General features: G+C 47.8%; 3 protein-coding genes across 4 annotated transcripts in view; all 3 read right to left on the bottom strand.

Moving 5' to 3' along the window:
* Positions 1 to 5,021, bottom strand: part of CHRNB3 (cholinergic receptor nicotinic beta 3 subunit) — a 19,428-nt gene extending 14,407 nt beyond the window's left edge. For both annotated transcript variants that reach the window (XR_004746127.1, XM_035309785.1), the window contains exons 1-3: positions 4,623 to 5,021; positions 2,486 to 2,637; positions 1,762 to 1,806 (exon numbers count right to left, since the gene is read on the bottom strand). Coding sequence is in view for 1 of the 2 variants with exons in the window: in XM_035309785.1 (XP_035165676.1) it covers positions 1,762 to 1,806; positions 2,486 to 2,637; positions 4,623 to 4,665 (240 nt within the window). In the remaining variant the exon portion in view is untranslated. The remainder of the gene's footprint in view (positions 1 to 1,761; positions 1,807 to 2,485; positions 2,638 to 4,622) is intronic.
* A 2,668-nt stretch (positions 5,022 to 7,689) lies between these two features.
* On the bottom strand, positions 7,690 to 12,036 carry IQCN (IQ motif containing N). Its single transcript, XM_035309955.1, has 2 exons — positions 11,220 to 12,036; positions 7,690 to 9,203 (listed from the first exon to the last, which is right to left on the bottom strand). Exon 2 carries the CDS (start codon positions 8,926 to 8,928, stop codon positions 7,690 to 7,692), a length of 1,239 nt encoding a protein of 412 aa, XP_035165846.1. The 5' UTR covers positions 8,929 to 9,203; positions 11,220 to 12,036.
* A 4,258-nt stretch (positions 12,037 to 16,294) lies between these two features.
* Positions 16,295 to 22,728, bottom strand: THAP1 (THAP domain containing 1). Its single transcript, XM_035309678.1, has 3 exons — positions 22,548 to 22,728; positions 22,169 to 22,364; positions 16,295 to 18,400 (listed from the first exon to the last, which is right to left on the bottom strand). Exons 1-3 carry the CDS (start codon positions 22,616 to 22,618, stop codon positions 17,933 to 17,935), a joined length of 735 nt encoding a protein of 244 aa, XP_035165569.1. The 5' UTR covers positions 22,619 to 22,728; the 3' UTR covers positions 16,295 to 17,932.
* Between the last annotated feature and the right edge of the window lie 209 nt (positions 22,729 to 22,937).

The following is a 22,937-nucleotide window of genomic DNA, read 5'->3' as shown; positions in this document are numbered from 1 at the left end:
TATATATATATATATATATATATATATATATATATATATATATATATTGCAGAGTAATTATGACTGGGATTCCCCCTCCACCTCACACACCAAAGGTGAGGACCAGACTTCCCTGACCTCCCTACTCCTGCAGGACCAGAAGCTCTGAGTCATTAGAAAGTTCCAGTTTGTTTGAGTGCTCTTCACTTTTCCCAGCCCAAAAGAGAAAAATATTTTGATTCTACTTAGTTTTAAGCATCTCTTCCAGCTGCTGTTTTTGACTGCATGTGGAACCAGTTCACACTAAGTCTACAGGAATGCATGACTCCCAGAAGAGGACACGCAGGTCAGGCCACAGGTACGTAGTGCTCAGCATGTTATCCGGGGGAACCTGCACGTGTGAAAGCCACTGTCCATGTCTCACTTATTTTCTGCTCCCTTTGCCTTTCATTTGGGCCTCGATGGGGTACTAGAAATGGTAGCACCCAGTGAGACATGCAAGGTCCTACAAAAATCTCAGCACAGAGCTACCTTAGGGGGCTGCTCTGGCTAAAATCTGAGCTCAGTCCCCAAAGGCTTATGGAGCAACTGGCAGTGCAGCTTCCCAGGTAGGTTTTTCTTGTATCAGCAGTTCAAGGCAGAGGGATCAGAGAAAGTGGTTTCCTCCCCCACCTCCCTGCTTCTGAGATATGGAGTGAATAGTGGCATGCTTCTACCTCCTGCAGCTAGTTTGGAGGAAGCTGCAGCAGAACATGATTTCCATTGGCATGCCTGGTGACACTGGCTCCAAACTGCAACTGGCTCTGGGAGGTCAATATTGCAAACAAACAGGGTGTCCGGTGTAGGTGGTCTAACATAACACCTAGACTTGGATCAGCAGCAGATTTCCCTGGCAGAGGGGGGATTCGTGTCTTCCCTGCAGCAAGAGGAGTCTGTGCTTCTCCATCTTTGTGAGTAGTGTCCATACAGCATCTGGGGTCCTGCACCACCACAAAGCTTGCACTCTCTGCAGGGCTACAGGTACCAGACTGAGGACACGCACTCAGCTGCACCTCTCCACCAGCCCTGCAGCCTGGGAACGGCTTCCCACGGCATCATTTTGAGCAAGGCTTGGGTTTTATGTCCTCTCCCTAGGATCAGCTGACACATTTATAGAGCTTACATGTCTGAGAGACTTAAAATAATCGTCACAAGGTCAATAAACCAGTGCACTGTAATCTAAACCAAACTCAGTGTTCTTCAGGAATGAAGGAGACCTAACTGTTAACATGCACCTTTCCTCCATTTGTGTAAATTACTTCCAAAAGCAAGCAAGACAGATGTGATTAATTTGCAGAAACCCCACAGATTTTAGTATGGGGGGAAGGGTGATTAACATGATGGCCTTTTATTTCTCTTACGCTAAACCTCCCTCAGCTCAGGCAAGAGACACAGTGCTCAGATGACCTCCAAGTCTGAGACAAGATAGTCCCTCAGGGCACGAGCAGCATCATGGGGACAGTCACTGCTGCACCAGGAGATGTTTCCTTCCTGAAATACAGCTGGCTTGAGCCCACAGCTGGGGTGCATGCCACTAAAAGAGGGTATCCCATTTCCTGCAGGCTCACTGCCTTCCTCCATGCCCCTTTAAGCACTTGCTGAAGGGAGAGGAGAACTTCAGGCAGGGCTAGATGGCTCTGCACTTGTCATGGATGGCAGCGGATGGTGTGGTAGGCCGGGGTGGCCCTCATCCTTGTGTAGTCCTGCAGCCAAGGGGGGGAGGCATGACGTGGTCTGATTTACCTGCTTCAGCCACACGTTGGTTGTCATCAGCTGATTCTTCTCATCCTAGGGCAACACAAGGTAGAGAGGAAAGCAATGCCAAGGCAGCCAGGGAAAATGTCCCATACCCATGATGTCTCAGCCCCCTATGGAGCAGGGTGTTGAGGAGCTGGGAGGCAGCAGGGCTCAGACAGTGAGAGGAGCCGGCAGGCGTCCCGGCTCCTATCCCCATGCCACCCAGCCTGGGATTGCATTTGGGCAGGCAGGAGCCAGAATGTGATCCTGCATGGGCAAATGAAGCCCCAAAGGAGAGGCCGCCTTCCACAGGAAGGGCATCACTCCCGTCTGGCACCTCCTGCCCTGTGCCAAGGGGGGAAAAGGCAGGGGATGCGGACAGCAGCCTGGGGCTGTCTGGTTCACCCACAGGGTCCTGTCTGATAGGATTTGGCCTGGATAGGCCTTGCCTGGAGCGAGCAGTGCCCTGCCACCCTTGTCCTACACCTCATTAACTTGCAAATATAGGCACTGGGGACAGCCTTTGAGGAACAGACACAAGGAGGCCTCAGTCACAGGGAGCAGTGGGCAGGAAAGGGCCCTCAGGTTCACTGCGAATAAAACAAGCCCTGGGGCACTTGGGGTTCCCATCCCTGTCCCCACCATGACAAGAGGCAACCAGCCCTCCCAGCTGGGTGCAGGGCCCTCCGCAGAAGAAGCGATGCTTTACCAAGCCCACCACAACACTTACCACATCCACGAGCTGTGATATCTTTAACCCAAAGAGGACTTTGATGGTGTCGTTGGAGTTTTGCACGGGGCGGACCCATTTCTGATAGCCTTGAAATAAGTGCCTGAGGAGCGCGTCCTCATTCTCAGCCACTGAACTGAAGGCAGACACACCTGGAAGAAAGCGGGGACGTCTGGGAGCCAGGACACCGGCCCTTAGCAGAGCCAGGGGGCAAGGGGCAAGTACAGCCGTGATGAGTTTGCACCAGGTTTATGTTTTCTGTGGTGTTTTGCCATGAGCTGGCATACCTTCCCGCTCCTGTTTATTCTTCCTTAGGAGATCCTCAGGCTAAGAGCATCAGGTGCCCTCATTCACTATTGAGTAGTAAAAACACAGGCTGATTAATGATACCTGCTTTATTTGTTTATTTGTTTGTTTGTTTGGATACCTGCAGTATAGCAGAGACAGGGAGCCACAGGGGAAAGCTGGTCACTGTGGGGATATTCCTGGCTCGTAGCTAGAAACAACAGCAATAAACTGTGGGCATTTCAGAGCCGTGGGGCTTCGTTTGCACTTGCTCTGGAGCCAGGCTGTTTTCAGCAGAGCCTAGTGCCAGGATAAGAGGCAATGAGCACAAACCCCTTCTGGGGTTAGCCAAGGGATAGCTGCAAATCACTGAAGGAGACGAGTTTGCCCAGCTGGGGGGTGGAAGGCAGCAGCACCAGGGGAGTGAGCAGCAAAAGGAGCTGGCTGGGAGACAGAAGGAGCTGGGTGATACACGTAGGGCCAGGCCTGCCCACCACCGCTGTGGTCTGTGCCAGCAAGGCCTGGGACCCCTCAAGTTTGCCCTGCACCATGGAGGGGGAAGAGCCGATGCCCCCCGCCCCTCCCCGATGCCAGCCCTGCTCCATGTGATGCTGCAGTCCCAGGACGACCTCCACCTTTTCCTTGGCACACACACTGCACTGGAGGTGAGCAGGATCTCACCTCGGGGTGAGATCCCCCCATGGGGGAAAAAGGAGCTGCTGCCAGAGCGCTGTGCCAGCGCTGCTGTGCCACCAGCCACGGGGGACCTTGCATGTCTCTGCCCTGCTCCCACCTCGCTCCCCACCACCAGTGCCCTGCCAGTCCTACCGTGAGCAAGGACCCTGTGCTCCCATTGCCATCCCGCAGGCACAGGGGGTTCGGCTCCTTCCCAGATGAGGGGGAGCACAGGAGAGCCCTGCAGCCAAAGGGCCAAAACACAGTGTGCAGCAAGCACCAGAGATGGGGCAGCCCTAAGGGGAACGAGCCCAGTGGCCCCTCCAGAGGGACAGCTGGAGGCAAGTGCTCCTGAGAAGCACCAAGGAGAAGGAAGGCAGAAGGAACAAGATCAGTGCTCTTATAAAACATCCTCAGTACTTGCAGGGTGATGGTTTAAAAGCAGAAGTTTTTAATGAGAAGCAAGATTTATCAGGGTAAAAAATAGCCCAGCAGCTCCTTTGATCATACTTCATCTGATGATTAGGTTAAGCCACAGAGCAAACGCTGAACCAAGCGGTGTTGCCTTTGGAAAAACAGACACAGACTGTAGGCCAGATGCATCCCTGAATTTATCACTGAGAGGGTAAAAGTTTTGGAGCTCCCTGGCAGGTTGCCACAAGCACACAAAAAATGCACCCTTTGCCACCATGCCTCTCCCCGGTGCCACAAGTCTCCTTTCTCAGTGCCGTGCATGCCAGGAGCAACTCCCCTCAAGTGCAGGAGCAGGGAGGACTCTGCCAAAATAACATGCAAGCCCCCTGAGAAATGCTGTCAGGACACTCAGGACTCCATCAGCTCAGCCAGGGCATTTCAGTGTTACTCCTGATGATGGAGATCTGCCCCTTAACCCGCTCCAGCAATGCGAGCTGAGCTTTGGTTCTTTGGTTAACTTCTACCTGGTGACCACTCTGTCGCTCCATAAATCTTAAAACCCCATTGCCAAACTGGCCGAGGCTGCAGTGCAAAGTCAGCAGCTGGTACAACCCTCTCTTGCTAGTCTGGCAGCATTGAGAAGAGGATCAGGAGAAACTGGTGTCTGCCTCATCGCAGCAAGCAGCAGCTAACTGGCTGGAAGATAAAAAATCTTGAACATCTGCATTTCAGCTTGGAAGAATAAAAAAAAAATGAGACTTACCTGAATGGGTCAAACACAGCGCACAGAGCATCAGGCAAAGCATGGGCACCACCGTGGCTTTTCCTTTAATTATGGTCCTTTGTTTTCAGAGGCAAATCAGCCTCATCCTAGTCGGGGGCTAAAGCAATCTGGTTAAAACCCAAGGCGGACAATTGAGCCTGCAAGGCAAGCGAGCACCTTTTGAGCTTCATCTTGCATCATTATGACGCTCCGTAAAGCACACTTCATTGATTTTCAGTCAGCTGTCACGTCCCGTAAGCCTGAAACAGGTCTCTGGGTCCTAAGCTCTGACTGATGTGTTCGGGGCAGTATTTGGGTGGCTACAGCCCCTGGTGTCCAGGAGGAGAAGCTAGGCAAGGTTTTTAAGGAGGAGAAAGGCATTTTGTTACATTGTCAGATACAGCTGGGGGGGAAATATAATCAAAACCAGGCTATGGATCAGCCCCAAAGACAGATTACATACCTGCAAATTTGTCTGTTTGCTCCAGCTGTATCTGCTGGTCTGATAAAAGAGACAAAATCCCCACAGACCTAACTTAGATTATTAATTTTTCAAATTATAATTGCTGTTTTACAGATTTAAACGGATATATTAGGGGGACAGGGCTGTAAGACATAGGTGGGAAAACAGTGCTTATTTGTAACATTGCATTTCATCAGACACACGCAGAGAAAACCACAGGGGACAGCACAGAAATGCTTGCACAGGATCACTGACCAGCACAGCCGAAGGGCACGTGAGTGTGTGTCCACATGTGATGTGTACGTGTGGCCAAGGCAGTGACCCCCTGGGCTGAGCTTCCTCCAGGAGCCACCACAAATCTCCAATATCAGGTGGGACGCGGCTCTTCTCCTCCTGCCCCCAAACGCTTCTCCACCAAGGGCATCAGGATCTTCAGCCACACAAAAGCTCTGGTTTTCTTCCCAAATTAAAGTCACTGCACCATCTCTGTCTACAGAGGAGCCTTTTCCCTGACATTTTCAAGTTCAAGGGAGGGTGTTGCAAACTTCTTTCAGTCTGCACCCGGACATAAACTTCTGCTTTGATTCTTCCTGTCTCCGTGCCGGCACAGTTTCCCTACACGTCTGCCACAAAACTGTGGCTGTTTTCTTATCCTTAGAGATTATCCTCATGCTCCAGTGTATATTTGCAACCTAGAGGAACTTTTGCTTGCTGCTTTTTATATGGGAAGCCTGCTGTTTCAGCAGCACCCAGGCCCAGATTTTGGTATTGTCATAAGTTATTTGATTCAGATTTGCCTCAGCTGAGGTCCTCACAGAGGACTGATAATGGGCAGCAGTAACCTTATCAAGTTATTCAGCTTTTTCTGATGAAAAAGATGTCATGTCAGTGTGGTTCAAAGTCACGTTGCTGCCACCAGTAACTTCTCTTGTCTCACCACCTGACTCGTGTCAGGGGCTTGCCTCTGACCCTGTGCCAGCTTGGTGGCTCTGCCCATTCCACCTTCAACCTGCTCAGGGGAAATCTGCGAGCACTCTGTTAGCGCCATGGCTCTGCTGCGTTTGCCTTGTGGGGCTGGAGGAGCAGCTGCTGTCCTGGCTACCTTTCCTCACCTTGGCTGCAGAAAGTGTCCCAAAACCTGCAGCACTATGGAGAGGCTCTGTCCTGAGCAGCTTGTCTTGTTGTCCCTGCTGCTGTTGCCACCAGACTGCTCAGCCTAGTAGTGGGATCCAGACCAGGTGAGCTGTGTTCATCTAGTCACTGTGCACTGCAAGGATACATTTTCCCATGCTGACTTCAAGGGAACAGAGGGCATTTGGCTGGAACGGGGCAGGCAGACAACACCAAAACCCATCATACACTTGAAAATGTGCAAAATGTTTTATCCTGCCCAGCATATTTTTCTCTATGACAAAGCTACCCCTTAGAAACTTACTGTGCAGGCTGCCCAGTGCTTTCCAGCATGTTCTTGGTCCAGCGTGGGGCTCAGCACCCTCAGGAACCATCCATTATCGGTACTGAACAACAGTTTCACAGCTGCAAGCCTCAGCCTTTGCTTCACAGCAAGAGGTTGCACCCGGGCAGCGCTCTGATAGTACCGTGCTGGAGACTGGAGAGAAACTTGTCTCCAGCACAGCCCAACAAGTCTCCTGCTTGGAAGTAATGAAGGTAACCAAACAGCTACCGTGGGAGTAAGTTTTTATCCACTACATGGAGGGTGCCTGGAGGGAAATGGTGCGTATGCTTGCATTACTATCGCCTCCACCTGGATCGTGACAAGAGGTGAGGATCTATCTGCCTGACCCCAGAATCATCCAGGAACCAGAGCTGGGAAGCAATTTGTTATGTTTGCTTGGAGAGGGTGCTTTCTGGTTGCCCACAAGCTGTCCTCTCCAACACCGTAAGAAGGGAGGTGTGCGTGAACCCTCCATCTCACCAAGGGGGCAGCGAAGCGTGGGGAGCAGCCCCCCGCAGGCGATGCACCAATTTCTGGGTGAAATTCTCACCGTCTGCCTTGAGGACCCGCCTTTTCTCTCCCACAGCCGTCAGGGGATCCCTCTGTGACAGCAGCTTACCACCCGAGGGTTCACCATGCCCTCCCCTGCTGCTCGCCCTCCTCCTCCCTGCTCCCTTTCCCCCCCCAGGGCACCGCACCGCGGCATCCCCCGCGGCGCCCCCTCACCGCCGCCGCTTTCCTCTTTATTCCCCCCTTCCCGGGAAAATATTTTCTTTCCCCTCTCCCTGCCCGTTCCCCTCCCGTTCAGGACTTCTCCTCCCTCCCTCCCGTGCGGCCGCAGCTCCGCTCCCCGGCGGGAGGCGGCAGCGCAGCCGCCGGGCGCAGGTCCCAGGGGACCGGGGGGTCCCGTGGGGGTCGTGGGCTCGGCTGCCCGGCCCCACTGCGTGCTGCGGGGCAGGGGAGACCCGCCGGGGACGGGGGTGGCGGTGGGATTCGCTGTGAAAATTCCCGTGTGATGTGAGCCCCAGCCAAGGGGCTGCCGGCACTGCCTCCAGCCGGCTGGGGGAAGACCCCCGCCAGCTCCACCAGGCTCTGCAGGTGCAGGATGAGGTTTTATGGAAGGAGAGATGTGTCAGTCCTGGGTTTCCTCAGCGCTTTCCTGCCGCTCCTGCCTCCCTTCTTGTTTCCACCACGTTTACATGAATGTGGATGTGCGAGGGCTGCGAGGCCCCGTGCCTGCGGACGGCGTACAGCCCGCACAGCCGGCCTCTGCCCGCGTCCCGGTGGGAGCCTTCCACCACCGCGGTGGGGCTGGAAACGTGGAGGGACATCGAGGGCCTCGAGGAGGCTGGCGGGCTCCTCACCACTGCATACACATCAATGTTTCTAATAGATGGCACTTTGCCTCCTGCCTTGGTCGTTCTGTTTTCCTTTCTCACTTCTAAGCGTACAGTGAGGCCTCGTTTGGGGCAGGGCACCCTATCTTGAAGCTTTGGGGATAACTTCTGCGTTTCGGTGATGCTGCATATCTCTGAAATGTGATACTTTTCACAGCGGTTTGTTCTGAGCTGATAACTGCAAACTAAGATCTGGCCGTGCTCTGCTATTTTCGCAGCTTGTCTCTCCACTTTATCAAACTCTTCTAGGCTTTGAGGCCCTCTCCTTACAGCCCAAATGTTATCCGCAGCATCGTGGACTTGCTGTCCAGATGTCAAGGCTGGGAAGACTTCACAGGTAGGTGAACTATTACCAAGGACCAGAACATTGCTTGACATGAGAGGAAACGCTGGTTTGCAGACAACTGCTCTGGGAATAACAACAGTGCCTGGGTCGTGTCTGTCGCTGCACGGAGCTGTTGGCCCCTCGTGTCCCATGGAAATACCTGATGCCTGGGAGCCCTCACCAAGGAACATGTGGCACTCCAGGGCTCCAGACACTCCAGGGAGAGACGCCATCCTCTCTTCTTCTTTCTTTGTCTGATCTAACACTGGCTTTTTATCCCCAAAGAAATCATAAAACCCAAGGGGCAATTCCTGCCGCGTCCGGTAGCCTCGGTAAGCTGCCTGAATCTTGACAGCAGCTTTGTTCATTTCATCCAGCTCTCTCCGGACTCGATAGCCTCTCCATGCAGCCTGAATGACGGTAGCCTGCTGAGCTTGTTTTTGGAGCTGTTGCTGTGCATTGCTTTCCTGTGTCTGGTGTGGCAGACTGGGCGGTTCTCCTGAAGATACCACACTGAAATAAGATATTTTGTCAGAAATTACAAAGTTCTGTCTGGGATGAAGGTGGCTAGGTCCACAAGCTCTGTTCCTGCCTGCATCTGAAGGCACTTGCTTGTTATGATCTTCTCCTAGGTTAACAGAGACGGTTGCTTTGTAGATCCACATGTGCACACAAGATTCACAGGAAGATTGCTCTTCTTAGCTTTAGAAATGAATTTTGATATAGTCGGGCGATAATTCTCTGATTGTCTAAAAGGCGAAACTGCAACCTACCATCTAGAAATGCTGGAATTGCTAGGAGGCTCGTATTCTTCGGTCTCTTACTTTTTTACACTATTGGATGTTGTTCTGGTGCTTGTGGCTTTTTTGTTGATGTTTCATTAAAGAGACATACGATTGCTGTTGTGCATTTTCCTCTCTTGCTCCATGCTTCTTGCTACCTGCTTGGATTACAAAAAGATCCTTATTTCCATGGTTCACAAGTTCTCCATCACATGCATTTTCAGCACATGTATTAGAATTTGCATTTACATCCAAAACAAACAAACAAACAAACAAACATATTCTATCTCATTTGCCAGCACACAATAGCCTTATCAAATTGTGTTTCATTAACATAGTCCTCAGACTCCAATTTTTGTACATAATGGGTTGTTCTACCATCCAGAGTTTCAATAAAACATTTTCTCCTTTTATATATATATGTATATATTTAAAGCTTCTATTTTCACAGAAAATGCAACAAAACACCTCAGCACCAAACACTTCAGCCACATTCAGTCTCTCAAAACTCAGGGGCTGGGAAACACAGCTCTTCAACATGTGTCACAGAGCTGCCAGACAGATGTCTGTGTCTTCACTGTTAGCCTTCAGAAATAGACTAGAAGAGGACAAAAGGGAGAAAAAAAAAAAAAAAAACATGCACCTCCTGTTGGAGTTAGAGCCAGAAGGGTTAAAGGGCCCCCTGTTTGGCTGAGAGATGACCTGAGTGCAGTACACTCACTTTATTCATGCACTGTTTTGCAGAGGTTTTGTGTGCCTGCCTTTGAAGGGGGACACCAAATGAGAAGCCACCTGCTTCTGAAGAGCTGCAAAGGGAAAAGCAAGCCTGCCCTACCTGGAAACACTCCATCTCCAAATGGTGGCCAGGCCCACCTAAGTTAAGATCCAGGCCATTTAGTCCACCTGTGAGCAAGACACCTGATGTTTGAGATACCCATCCTCTGCATCATATCTGATGGTGTTGGGGGAGTTTGTGAGAAGTTCTGCTTTTAATACCTCCCTCTGACTTCCTTCTGTCCTCCCCAGATCACGTCACAGCAGGGCTCGCTTCAGCCCACTGCTGTTCTGAAGTCTACCTGCCTGGTTTGAAATGGGCTGTGAGACTTTTTGCTTGCTGTGCTGAGTCCATATGATCTGGGTTAATGTCAAACATCTTATAAAGAATAATATTGATTCTTCCCAGCCATTTCTTAAGGTTAAATGGAAATGTTCACAGGTAAGAACCGAAGAGATAAGATACATAAAGAGATAAGATACATTTTGAACAGCTGTATCATATTTTGGGCCTCCATTTTATCTGGTTCAGGCATAGACACTATCGGGTTTCTGAGAATGTTAAAAGCAGATCCTGAAGCCAGTTTTCTTACAGAGTAATGTCTAGAGTTTCCTACCTGTACTAATTCACCACACAAAGCTGTTAATCCCAGTTCAAAAGGAGACGTGTCCCCATGTGCTTAAAACTCCGCACTGCCTGCAGCAAGGCATTTGCTCATTACGTTAGAGTTTTTCCCAGTCATGCTCATGAATACGTACAAACAAAAGCCAGTTAGACCCCTGAGTGGCACAGATGAAAAGCTGAATTTTCAGTGACTTTTATATTTTTACTTTTCTTTAATTTTCATAACAGAAGCCTAGTAGCGTTGAGTATAGAAGAAATAAAGGCCTTGGCCACATATGCATGATAGACTGTTATCTACAGCTGTCCCAAGTCATAAAATTGACCTGAGAGTATGTTAATGCTTTATGTTAAACATGACTGTAAGCAAAGCATGGCGTGTCAGACACCTTCACAATTCCTGGATTAAGTCAGAGTACATTTTTCAGGTAAGTTAGAGAACTTAATTTTGAGGTAAATGTATATTCCTGACAGAAGAGATGTGAAGGTAATGCTAGCTAGTAGAATGATGATCTGTAATTATTTAGCGCCACATGTGACAAATGGATATATGCTGTCACCACGGTCCTACAGCACGTTATCACCCACATTTGTCCTCACTGGGGCGGCTCCTCACACTTAATTTCAGTGCAGTGTGCCTGTCTGAGATGACTTTTCAGTCAGCCAGCAGAGAGGCTTCAGGAGGCCTACAACATTTTGAGACCCTCGGCGAGCCCACAGACCACGACACGCTAGCTCTGGAGGCTTCAGACCACCGACAGAATGGAAAGGAGCAAACCTAAGGTTGCAGGAGCCCGCCACAGGTGGCACTTCAGGGTTTCGTTCCTCTGTGGGTAGCAGGGATGACCATCTGGCTGTGAATGTTGTCAGACACCTTATTTGCTTGGGGTGACCATCTTCTAACAGGGCAGGTGGGTGTTTCCTTACTGTGATCTCACCACAGCGCTGTTCCCTTGTGACATCATGAGCAGACGCCCGCTAGGTGACAGCTGAAGCCATGCGTGGCTTGGTGACTTTGGTGGTGAAGAAAGGTGCTGCTGCGTCTCATTTCAGACAAAGGTGCTGCCCCAGTACTCCCTCTTCTACACGGGGCTAATGAGAAGAGCCGCGGTGGGTTTTCCAGTGACGCTGATGAGAAAAGCCATGGTGGACTTTCCAGTGATACTGACGGGAAAAACCATGGTGGACTTTCCAGTGATGCTGATACGAAAAACTGTGCTGGGCTTTCCAATGACACAATTTTCAACGATACAAAGAAGAAATCCCAGCCCCACGGGATTCAGCAAGGTTTTCCCCAAACTCTTCAGTCAGGCTTTCAGCGTTGCTGCATAGGCAGGACTTTCTCTGTAGGTTTCTGCATGAGAAAAGTTATGCCAGTGGTGAACACGCTGCCCAGAAAGCTCTCAGCTCCTCTGAGAATCAGGGGGTGTGGCTGAGCTCCCTGCTCCACCTGTCCTAAATGAGTATTTCTCTTTGCAAAGCCAGCAGCCACATATAGGAATCAAAAGCCAAAGTAGAGTAGAAGTGAACAGGTACGTTAGTTCAGCTTGAAAGGAAGGAGATTAAAATCTATCATAGTAACAATTAAGCCTCCTCATACCTCAGGCCAAACTCATCCCTAAACCCAAAGTAGTCTTCCTCTGAGACATGCTTTTTCTTCCAATGCTGTTTGCAATAGTGCCTTGCATGTTCATCTCTCTGGCATATTTTATAGTATGTAAGAGTAAGAGATTACTGTCTCACATCCTGAATATCCCTAGTGCTGAGCTGCTGAGGGCTACTTAACCTCTGACAGAATTGAACAACCCAAATGAATCTTATCTTGGGAGGACAGGAGAGCAATACCACAGAGCGCAAGCCAAGGCAGACAAGAAAAAGATGGTAAAAATAACATTCACAACAAGAAAATGTTTCTGACCTGTTAGTAGAGAGATCTTCTAGTGGGGAGAGAAGTCTTACTTCTACAGTCATATCACACAGATGACGGTTTCTGCAGACAGCGTGATCACAAGGCTTTGTGGTGACTGTGCTGAGAAAGAAGCAAGGCCACTGCCACCTACTGCTTGTGTAAGCCAGGGATTTCTCCTGTGACTCAGAGCAAAAGGTGTTGACAGAGGCTGGTTTTGATCTGGTGTCACCAGGAAATCTACTTTTGTCAACTGATGGCAGTATCAAAGGAAGATAATTCCAATGATACTACACTTGTGGTTTGTGTGTGTGTTTTTAAGAGGTTACTTACAAATATCTGAAGTTCCTCAAGGTGAAATGTCCACATGTGCACTCACTCTGGGGGATAGACATGTCCTATTGTCCAGGACCAGGAGATTTCCCTGGGTCTGTACCTGTACAGCAGGATCTGCCCATTTTCCCAACATGCTGAACACATAAACTCTGAGCAATTTCAGTCCCTTGTCAGTCAAAGAAAACTAATAGGTTTTCCCCTCTGGACTCAAAAAGTACAAAATTAAGATAAATGAATGTATAGATGGCAGAATTTTAGGTTCTAAATAAATAAATAGATTTTCAGACCACTGACATGACATCACAGATGGATTATCTCTTTATTTGGAAGTCAGTCACTCCTGGAGGGAGGGAGAGAAAAAGGGAGAGAGTAAAAGCTGGACAGAGCTTTCAAATTGGGTATCCTGAAGCTTCCTTCTCTGAATTGACAGGTGTTATTATGGTTATTAGCAGAAACCTGAAAAGCAGGCAGAAATCTTGGTATTTCTCAAGCCCAGAGAAAGGTCATTTCCTCAAAAGCGTCATCTCTGAAAATTCTTTCCTTTCCAAGTAGGTCCAGACTGTAAAGCACCTAAAGCCAGCAAATTCTTTCTGCAGAAGATGTGTGAGGACAGTCCTGAAAAAGAGACTGGGGGGAGGGAGGTGAGTGGTGACTGAATAGCGAACTGCTGCAGTGGGAGAAGGAGTTCATGTTCAGAGCAGATGAGTAAGAACAATGAACGCAGGGAAGAGTGTAAAGAATAACTGACAACTTTCATAAGAAAAGCTGAAAATGTGAAGGTGAAAGAAGAAACTATTGCTGGAGGCAAGACCTCCTTTTTCTGGATTACTCGTCACAGGTCACTGGACTAAAGCTTTCCCAACAGGAAATCACATATCTTTCACAGACTCCAACACTGAAGAGTTGATTCATCTACAGGTAACTAGTGTAGTCATAGACCTTGAAACTTTAATGGCCACATCCAGTGAAGCCTGAAATGAATTTAGAAGCTTGCCTATTCCATTCAAGCCCCTCTCTGAATTAAAACTGTAGAGACTAGCCTAACTGCAAGACCTTTTAATAGGTCCAATTTAACTAGACCCAATTTAAGATGCAGACAGCAGTCACTTTTTCAGAGGTCCAACCGTGAGCCCAGGCTTTACAGGTCTTTCCTCCCTGTACAGTGTGAGGAGGCAGCTACAAGAGAAATAATAGATCATTTTGAGCTACAGGCAATAAAAGCCTTGATACTCAATGTTAAATGAATCAACAGGGGCAGGAGTGTGGAGAGATTTAATTATGACAATATAATATGTCTATTCATAGGAGAAGTCCTTGAAAATTTCCTTCTGAATATCCGCTTTAAATGTTTTCTTTGACTTCTTCAGAAGATTGAAGATGACTTTCTTTTGTAAGCTGCTCCTAGCGTTTCATGGTGTATCAGACAACAATTTTGCCACACGTTTTTCCCTGCACACTTTTAAACTCCTTTGGTCTGTGTAACACTGCAAGGCTTTCTGTCCAATTTGAGCAATAAAATGCTGTAGTTAGATCAAAAGGAGATCCCGGTACCCGGTAAGAAGACACAATTTCCGTTGAAAACATCAAACAGGCACAAAAGGAAATCTGTAATAGCGATTACTATCACGGTATCTCTTGAATCACGTATCTATTCTGTTTTGCTGCCTCTCATTTACCAATCAGTCATTATCGTGGCTAAGGTATGGCAAATAAACTGCTGTGTTTAACGCAGCAGGGGTAACATCCCCAGACTTGCGGCTGTGACACAGCACAAGCATCAACGTTCTTGGGCAGATTGCATTTTAGCGGTTAAAATCAGGCGGTAGCTCAAAAGAACCCTTTCCGTCCTGCCAGAGACAAAGGTGTGAGCTGCCAGGAGGCAGAACAGCCTATAGATTAAAACCTACAACAGATCTCGTGAAAAGAGCCTAAAAGGTCGACTACAAATACCTGCCTTGTTCCAAAGAAGCTTGGGAGAGGAGCAGTCCTTTGCAATGGATTTAGAAACTGGAGTTGCAATTTTAGTTTTACCCAAGGAACTACCTGGCTTTCCTTCTTCCTGCATTCCGACTGGCATTTGGTTTGTATTTTGTTCAGCTGTACAACTTCAAAATTCGTATCAGGCACTCTGCCTAGGTTTACCCCACATAGAGCTGAAGGCAAATGAAATCTCAGCAAGACAGAAGTTTTTAAGACCATTCTAGTGACAACAGAGACAAAACAGTGATGGGAAGTAGAGGAGAAGGAAGCACACCAATGAAGGACGCCCTCAGTGTGACAAGCAGTAACCCAACCATGCTGTTACTTTCCCCTCCCTTAAAACACAGGGTCCACACTAGACAGGGAAATCTCATACTTTAAAGAGGGGGAAAAATTAAATGCTACAAACAGCTCAGATAGACTCTACTAGAATAAATTGGGGCAAATGGAGGGAAGCATGTAAGCAGACACTTCCCTTTTCAGAAGCAGCATTGATATTCTGCCTGTCGTAACATCAGTCCAAGAGATCTCTCTGTCCAGATTTTAAGGATGGGACACTTCTGCCAACTGCCAGCAAACCTCCTCAGGCTCTTTTCTTTATAAAACAGTCTTCAGCAGAATGCAGCCACAGGCATTTAAACAGTTATTAGCTATTTCACCTGCAGTTGGACAGACACCGCTCACAAAAGCCCCTGACATCTTAACATTCTCACTTCTTCTTTTTAACTCCCAACTGCATTTTTCAGAGATGCTAACGGAACTGCAGCTGTATGCAGATACCAGTGGTGGCCAATACCAACAGGAAGTGACACGGTACCTTTGCACAGCTGATTGTGTGAACACAGTAAATCCCACTTTAAAAAAGAAAAAAAATAAAAAATAAAAAATAAAAAATAAAAATAAAAAAAGGAGGAACTGTGCTAACAATTAGAGACTGCAGCATGACAGGCAGAGAAAGATCAGCTGCTGAAAGTCAATTGGTTGTTTTAGTGCCAGCTGTTTTTACACTTCATAGCTCTGTGGTATTGCCCTAACAGCACTGCACCTTGTAGAGGAAACAAAAATCTCTCAGTATGCCTCAGTCTTGTCTTCCTAGCTACTTCTTTTGCTGTGTCGCTTTTCTGAAGGGTTATAAAAAAAAAAAAAAAACACTTGCAAAAAGGGCACGGCACAGCTGGCAGAGTGTAAAGTTGGTAGAGATGGGAATCCTTGGCTGGGGTGGAAGGAAGCAAAGCTGAAAGTTAGAGCAAGATGTCTCTTTTACATTTGCAAAAGTAGTTGCCACAAGGTACTGGCTCACTGCAGCCAGAGGAGAGGGCTTCTCCCCATCCCCTGCTTCTGGCCCCGCCCTTGTGTCAGAAGTGGCATTTTGCAGAGAAAATGGAAATAATTCACTAAATGGCCACATGTGCCCATGTATAGCAACACTTCTTTAAACTTATTTTCCTTGTCAATTTTTTAATTTGTGCTTTTTCAGTTTTAAATATAAAAAGTAACAGCAAAGACTCAGAAACACCACCATAATAATAAAAAAAAAAAATCGGCATCTAAACAGGTAAACTGCTCTATAAAATGATAGAAAACGTAAAGATAGGTTTGGCAAAGTCCTGGGAAAAGAGGAGAGAGAGCAGTTAAAAATCTAACACACCATTTGCTTTTTATTTTTAATCAGGAATAATAAATGTACACAAAAGGATGCATCAGCAATTCTTGTTCATTTTAAGTATATGAAATGGCAGGGAAAGTAGATACACAGCATGAGTGAGGTCAGAAGTATCAAGACTGGTTCTAAACATTTCAGAATGTCATGCTAACAGAATATTAGGGGAAGTTTTGAAAGCCATCATGAACAGGGCTTGATTAACACCAGAGCTAGATTTCACACTACACACAGGTTTGACATGGTTGGAGAAGAGTCGTTCTCCTCATGTCTATTATGTCAGGGAATTTCAGCTGTGAAGGCTACAATAACGTTAGCATGATGTCATTCTCTGATTTTGAATGAGTTTGTTGACTAAACAAGTTATTGGACAGTAAGTGCAAACTGCTGCACCGAACGTTAAACTCATTTTTAGAAAGGCTCTTAATAAGGCTGAAGGAGAGGCAGCAGCATTTGAGATATTAAAAACCAGTCTAGCACCAAGCAACTCCCGAAGTCTAATTCCGTATCTGCCCAGTGGTGGATGCCTTTTGGGGAAGGAAAAAAAAAAAAAAAAAAAAGAAAAAGAAGGGGAAAAAGAAAACTAGAGTATGCTGTAATTAAAGCAGAAAGACTCCAGCACCCCAGACAAGGAAAAACAAATTTCTTAATTTCATGAAGCTACAAACGTATTTGAGATGCAAGCTAAGACCAAAAATTTCAAAGACGAGGACAACATTCCACCCATGACAGTGCTTACGGGAGTGGCATACTCCAGCATGCTGGGGACGACTGTGTATTGTTAGGGCACTTTTGAAAAGCAGTCACCCTAAACAGTATACTGCCTTCTTGATCCTGCCAGCAATCTGGTAATATGCACATTCAGTGCAGTACTGTGTTTCAGCAGGGCTTTTAAGTACCCTCAGAACAAAATCCTCTACAGCTCCAGTTAGCTGCACTAACGAAATATCCCCTTCTCTCTCACACACGCATCGGTATATGCTACTCCAAAAGAAAAGGCTCATTTACAAACCTCACCAAAAGGGATCCAGGAATTAGACTTTTTGCAGTGCTTTGAAGGCATAACAAGCTGAGGTTGGAAGTTTCCCAGGCTGAAATATGTAACTTATCTTTTTCTATACAAGGCAACGCTTGCAGGTATTCTTAGCTGGCCTAATTCCGCTCCTTCGGAAACCAAAGGAAACTACTTCCTGGGGATCACCTAAGCCAGTATTAAATGCCTTGACAAAGTTTTGCACCGAGTGTACGACAACCTCAACTTCACTCTCAGCCAGATTCAGGTCCTATCCCGTGTAAGCATAAGACAGCCATTATTAAAAAAAAAATTGTACAGACTTTAAGTGCATTTTAACCCTGCATCCTTTCCTTTTGTAAAGCAATTCAGATTTCATAAACTAAATGCACATTCTAATTCTGAGATGCTTGCGTTTTCCGTATATTAAAAACATATTGAACTGAAGTAAAAATGAAGAAAAAAAACTGGTGTCCTTTGTATGACAGCTTATTTACTAGTTTAGAATTCTGGAGAGTCTCACACAGAATTAGAGAGCATTTAGTTTTTAAACTAAACGTCTTGGCCTAGCAAAGTGAAAGCTGATGTTCATGACTGTTAGGCAGGTACTTCTACAACTTCAAAATAGTCATTGGGCAGGATCACATAGCCTTTTCCTGACAGTATGTCTTTCTCCTTCTGAAACTGAACAATCTCCCTCAGTTTTTCAATTTGTCTTTCCTGACGCCGGCATCGCTGTTGTGCAGTCTTGAGCTTCTTTCGCAGTTTTTCAACTTGTTCCTCCAGCTGCTGAATTCTTTTCCGCTGATGAACTGTATCCTCTACGGTGTAATTGTGATCACAAAAAACTGCAAGATTGCTAGGGGTCTGGAGAGGAGGCATCAATAATCCAATACTTGGATCTACAAATCTGGCATCTATTTGAGCTAAATGGAAAGAAGGAGTTGATGGAGAGGGCAGTAGCACAGGAGCTGCTGGTGGTGGTGGCGGTGGTGGTGGCGGCGGAGGTGGTGGTGGTGGTGGAGGCGGTAGTGGATCTTCTGGCTGTTCTGGAAATTCTTCAGCCTAAAAAAAAAAAAAAAAGTACATTTGCATGCTTAACATTGTTTACACAATTCCATTACTACTGCTCCAGTACAATATCAACAACCATGACCGAAGTTAACAGTAAAAACTTCAAGGCCTACATTTTCAAAACTGGCCAACAGTTCCAGGCCCCTTTGTGTATGGCTTCTGAACTGGAGGCGTTTTAAGCAGCACAGTTTCCAACACTCTTTGAAACTCAAGTCCTTGATGTCTCAAACAAATCAGAAACTGGAGAACCTAAAAATCACGATCACTTTTGAAGACTTAGCTCAAACACATACCCAGGATTAGCTGAGAGCGCAAGATGCAGTTCCATGAAATGGAGCTCAGCTGACCCGGTAACTCATCACAGCCATCCCACTCCCCTTTGTCCCTCCTTTCTACTGCATCTTACCATATACTTTGAACTTGCCCGCTAATTTAGACAGGAACAGAGCAGAAGTGGATAACCTTCTGTTGAAGTAAAATAAGAATTACCTCACTGAGGGAGGTCAATAAGCTGGCAGAGCAGAGAAGGTTGACACAGCAAGACCTGCCTCTTAACACCTGGAGAAGGCTGTACCGCTGTTTTGGTACTGCAGCACATGGGCTTGGTTTCAAGAGACATAATGAGCCAAAACAAACAGCTCTTCAACCAAAGCAGCTCTCCCAGCTCTGCTATTTACCCTTTGCTAAAACAGGCATTTGCTAAGATGACAGAAAGCTACTCACTCTCCCACCATCACTACAGGAAAGCTCTGTCCTTCACTAAAGTTAGAGCCATGCGATGAGAGGTAAGGGCTACACCTGAGCTAGTATACAGGAGGAGGGCGAGTAGGAGCATGGCTGGTAGACTGGACAGAGAAGGGAGAAGCCCAGCTCTCCCTCCTGGCAGCAGCAGAACAGCAGATGAGCACAACCCCACAAGAAACTGCAGTCTTTATCATGCTGCTCTTGATAGGCTCAGCACACTCCCATGGTTCATGACAACAGAGACCTCTCACCGCTTGAACTGAGGACAGAGCAGAGAGATCAGATTCTTTCTGCCCCAAAGGAAAATACATTAATTCAGAAATGCTTCTGTGCACACAATGATTAGAAAAGAACTGTTCAAACAGAACAGCCTGAATATTACTGGTTAAAAAAATAAAAAAAAAGATATAAAAAAAAAAAAAAAAACAACTAAGAAGCTCTCAGTGAAGGAGGCACCGAAAACAATTTTGTAACTACCTATCTCCAACATTATTACTACAAATAAAAGCACAAAGACCAAAGGCATTCACAATGTTGATCATTAGAGCCACTGTCCATCCCCTCATCAGACTGTGAGGCCCATGTCATAAAGTTCCTTGACTTAATATAAAAAAGAGCACTTGATGGGGGGCTAGGGAGAGCAAATATGATTCTGGTACAAACTACATACAGTACATGGCAGAAAGGAACTGAGAAGGCAGTTTTGCATTTGGTATTGAAGGGAAGTTTCATTAGTGCTCAGGTATAACTGATCACTTTAAAGTACGAAACCAGCCAACTACCAGTTTCATTTCTCAATTAAAAGAAATCACTGCTAACGGTGTGCCTACCTAATTGACATACATGTATTCTAAAAAGCTTGATCCTGTCAATAATCACTCTCAAACTTCTCTGCTAAGAAAACTACAGGACAAACACAGAATCATCTAGGTTGGAAGAGACCTCCAAGATCACCAAGTCCAGCTTCTGACCTAACACTAACAAGTCCTCCACTAAACCATATCCCTAAGTTCTACATCTAAACATCTTTTAAAGACCTCCAGGGATGGTGACACAACCACTTCCCTGGGCAGCCCATTCTAACAGCCCTTTCAGTAAAGAAGTTCTTCCTAACATCCAACCTAAAACTCCCCTGGCACAACTTTAGCCCATTCCCCCTCGTCCTGTCACCAGGCACATGGGAGAACAGACCAACCCCCACCTCGCTACAGCCTCCCTTGAGGTACCTGTAGAGAGCGATAAGGTCACCCCTGAGCCTCCTCTTCCCCAGACTGAACAACCCCAGCTCCGTCAGCCGCTCCTCGTAAGACTTGTTCTCCAGACCCTTCACCAGTACTCAAGGTGCGGCCTCACCAGAGCCAAGTACAGGGGGACAATCACTTCCCTGGACCTGCTGGCCACGCCGTTTCTAATGCAAGCCAGGATGCCGTTGGCCTTCTTGGCCGCCTGAGCACACTGCTGGCTCATATTCAGCTGACTGTCAACCAATACTCCCAGGTCCTTCTCTGCCAGGCAGCTTTCTAACCACACATCTCCCAGCCTGTAGCTCTGCTTGGGGTTGTTGTGCCCCAGGTGCAGGACCCGGCACTTGGCCTTGTTGAACACATAATATGCAGAGAGAAATTCACCCCTGTTGGAAGCACAAACAAAAAAATTGCCTTGTTGCCAGACAGCTGAATTCACAGAGGCATCTATCTGCAGTTCACACAGCACATGCTATCTTTATAAACATGACATTATTGTCACAACATACAGCAGAGAACTGATCGTTCATATCACTGACATGTCATAAGTGAATTATAATCAATTCTCATAGCCAATAAATGGTTCTCCGAAGAAAAAAAAAAAAGTATAGAAAGTATTTCAAACTTCATAATGAAAAGGATAAAAAGCTGTATTTCAAAATCAGTGTGAATTCAATTCCAAAGAATAGCTACCACTAGTATCCTGCTCTGATACTACATAATGTCTTGAAGGGAAGTGACAGGTCATTGAAAGTTGCTGTGAGGCAAATAGCAATCGCACAAACATTTCTCTCCATAATTAAAAGGCATCCTTTTGTGTTTTTGTAGCACCAGACACCATAATAAAATGGAAAATGTGGCTCACCATTAACCCTGGTGCACTGATGGCATTTTTGTAGATTGCCCTGTATACCCATTCAGCTTTCAGACTGCACGAAGCTTTGCAAACAACCTCAAGTGACAGAGAAAACACGTCATTCAGATTATGGGGAAGAGGAACCCCACAAAACTTTAGTACAGCTGTATGTACCTGGAACTTGCCTGTCTGTCTATTTACCTTGCGCTTATGTTCTCTTGCCTATTTTCCACTTGTCATTTTCCAGATATGTTCCCATTCTATTTCTGCAATAAATCCAATATTACATGCAAAAACAACAAAGAAGCCAAATGAGCACAATCCCAGTTTTTATTTGTGCAGTTCATCCCTTCACAGTTTTTCAGCCCTAGACTACCACGTCCATTCTTTCCGTCCTCTACCGCAGAGTGGGAAGAAAGCTGCTATTTGGTATCCTTTACAGGAATGAGAAATCAACCTGGTAGCTCTCCCCTTGCAGTTATTACGTCTGCAAGAACTAATAATGATTTGCAGAACTAACTAATGATTTGCAGTTACTGCCAACTGCTTCAGCAGCAGCACATCGCACAGGAGAGCATCACTGGAAGCTTGGGGGCAGAAGCTGAGGGTCCAGCCTGCCTTAGGAGCATAAGGTAGTGGTTAAGGTAAGACAGAGATGGTGTCAGCATAGACAGATCCCAGGTGCAGATGCTGTTTTGCTGTTCTGAATACTTACTGCTTTAACTCTGAAACCAGAGGGGAGAGCCCTTTAGAGGGGACTTAGATTTCACAACGACAGTCCATCAGGTCTTTAACGTTATCGGCAGCCAGCACTGGAGAGCAAAGCGCCAACTTCCAGGTGTCACTGAGGGCTCCCAGCACACCACAAACACAGCGGAACAACTTTGCCAACGTTCCGGAGCGCCTCGCCTTTACCTTTTCATTGGGCTCGGTGTAGCAGAATATCGTGGGCACCGCGTTCTCCTTCAGCAGCTTGTTGTTGCACTCCCTCTTGAAGCAGTCGGGCGTGAAGTGCTCGGAGCAGATGCTGCTGTACTTGGTGGGCTTGAAGTTCTTCCTCTTCACGGCCGCCTCCCACTTCTTGCACAGGTCGGGACGCGTCAGGGGGAACCTGCGGGCGGGCGAGGGGCGCGCTCAGCCTCCCTCAGGGCTCCCCCCCTCCCGTTTGTGGCGCCGGGGGCGGGCCGCCCCCCCCCCCCCATGCGACCGTTGCGCCGCGCCCCTCCCCTCAGGCGCGTCGGGAGGCGCCGCCCTGCCCCGCCCCGCCCCGCCCCGCCCCGGCCGCGCTCCTCACTTGTGGAAGGAGATGGGCTTCTCTTTGTCGTATCGGTTCCGGCAGCGGTAGGCGGAACACGACTGCACCATCCTGCCGCCGCCGCCCCGCCGCGGGGCGAGGAGGGGCTCGCGGCCGCCGCCACTTCACCGCCGCGCCGCCATCCTCGCCCTGCCCCCCCCCCGCCCCCCCCCCCCCCGCCGGTGACCCTCCGAGAGGGACAGCGACGGGACGCGGCCTCTCCCGACTCCAAGATGGCGGCGCCAGCTTCAGCGCAACTCTCGCGGTGGCTCAGCGCGCCGCCCTCGCCCATTGGCGGCGCACCGCGGCGGGGCGGGGCTTCGCCGGCGGGGCCTCCAATCGGGAGGCTGCAACCGTACGAGCGCCAGGCGGGGCCCCGCCCCCCTCCCC

Source organism: Oxyura jamaicensis, chromosome Z, assembly GCF_011077185.1.
Source record: "Oxyura jamaicensis isolate SHBP4307 breed ruddy duck chromosome Z, BPBGC_Ojam_1.0, whole genome shotgun sequence".
Lineage (NCBI taxonomy): Eukaryota > Metazoa > Chordata > Aves > Anseriformes > Anatidae > Oxyura > Oxyura jamaicensis.
The sequence above is the reverse complement of the archived record's forward strand: the minus strand, read 5'-3'. Positions and strand labels throughout refer to the sequence as shown.

Coding starts and splice junctions, on each gene's coding strand:
- IQCN (XM_035309955.1), bottom strand. CDS start 8,928: ATGTGGATCTACAAAGCAACCGTCTCTGTTAACCTAGGAGAAGATCAT.
- THAP1 (XM_035309678.1), bottom strand. CDS start 22,618: ATGGTGCAGTCGTGTTCCGCCTACCGCTGCCGGAACCGATACGACAAA. Junction 22,365..22,547: donor AAGCCCATCTCCTTCCACAA/GTGAGGAGCGCG, acceptor GCCCGCCCGCAG/GTTCCCCCTGACGCGTCCCG. Junction 18,401..22,168: donor ACACCGAGCCCAATGAAAAG/GTAAAGGCGAGG, acceptor TTTTTTTTTTAG/GCTGAAGAATTTCCAGAACA.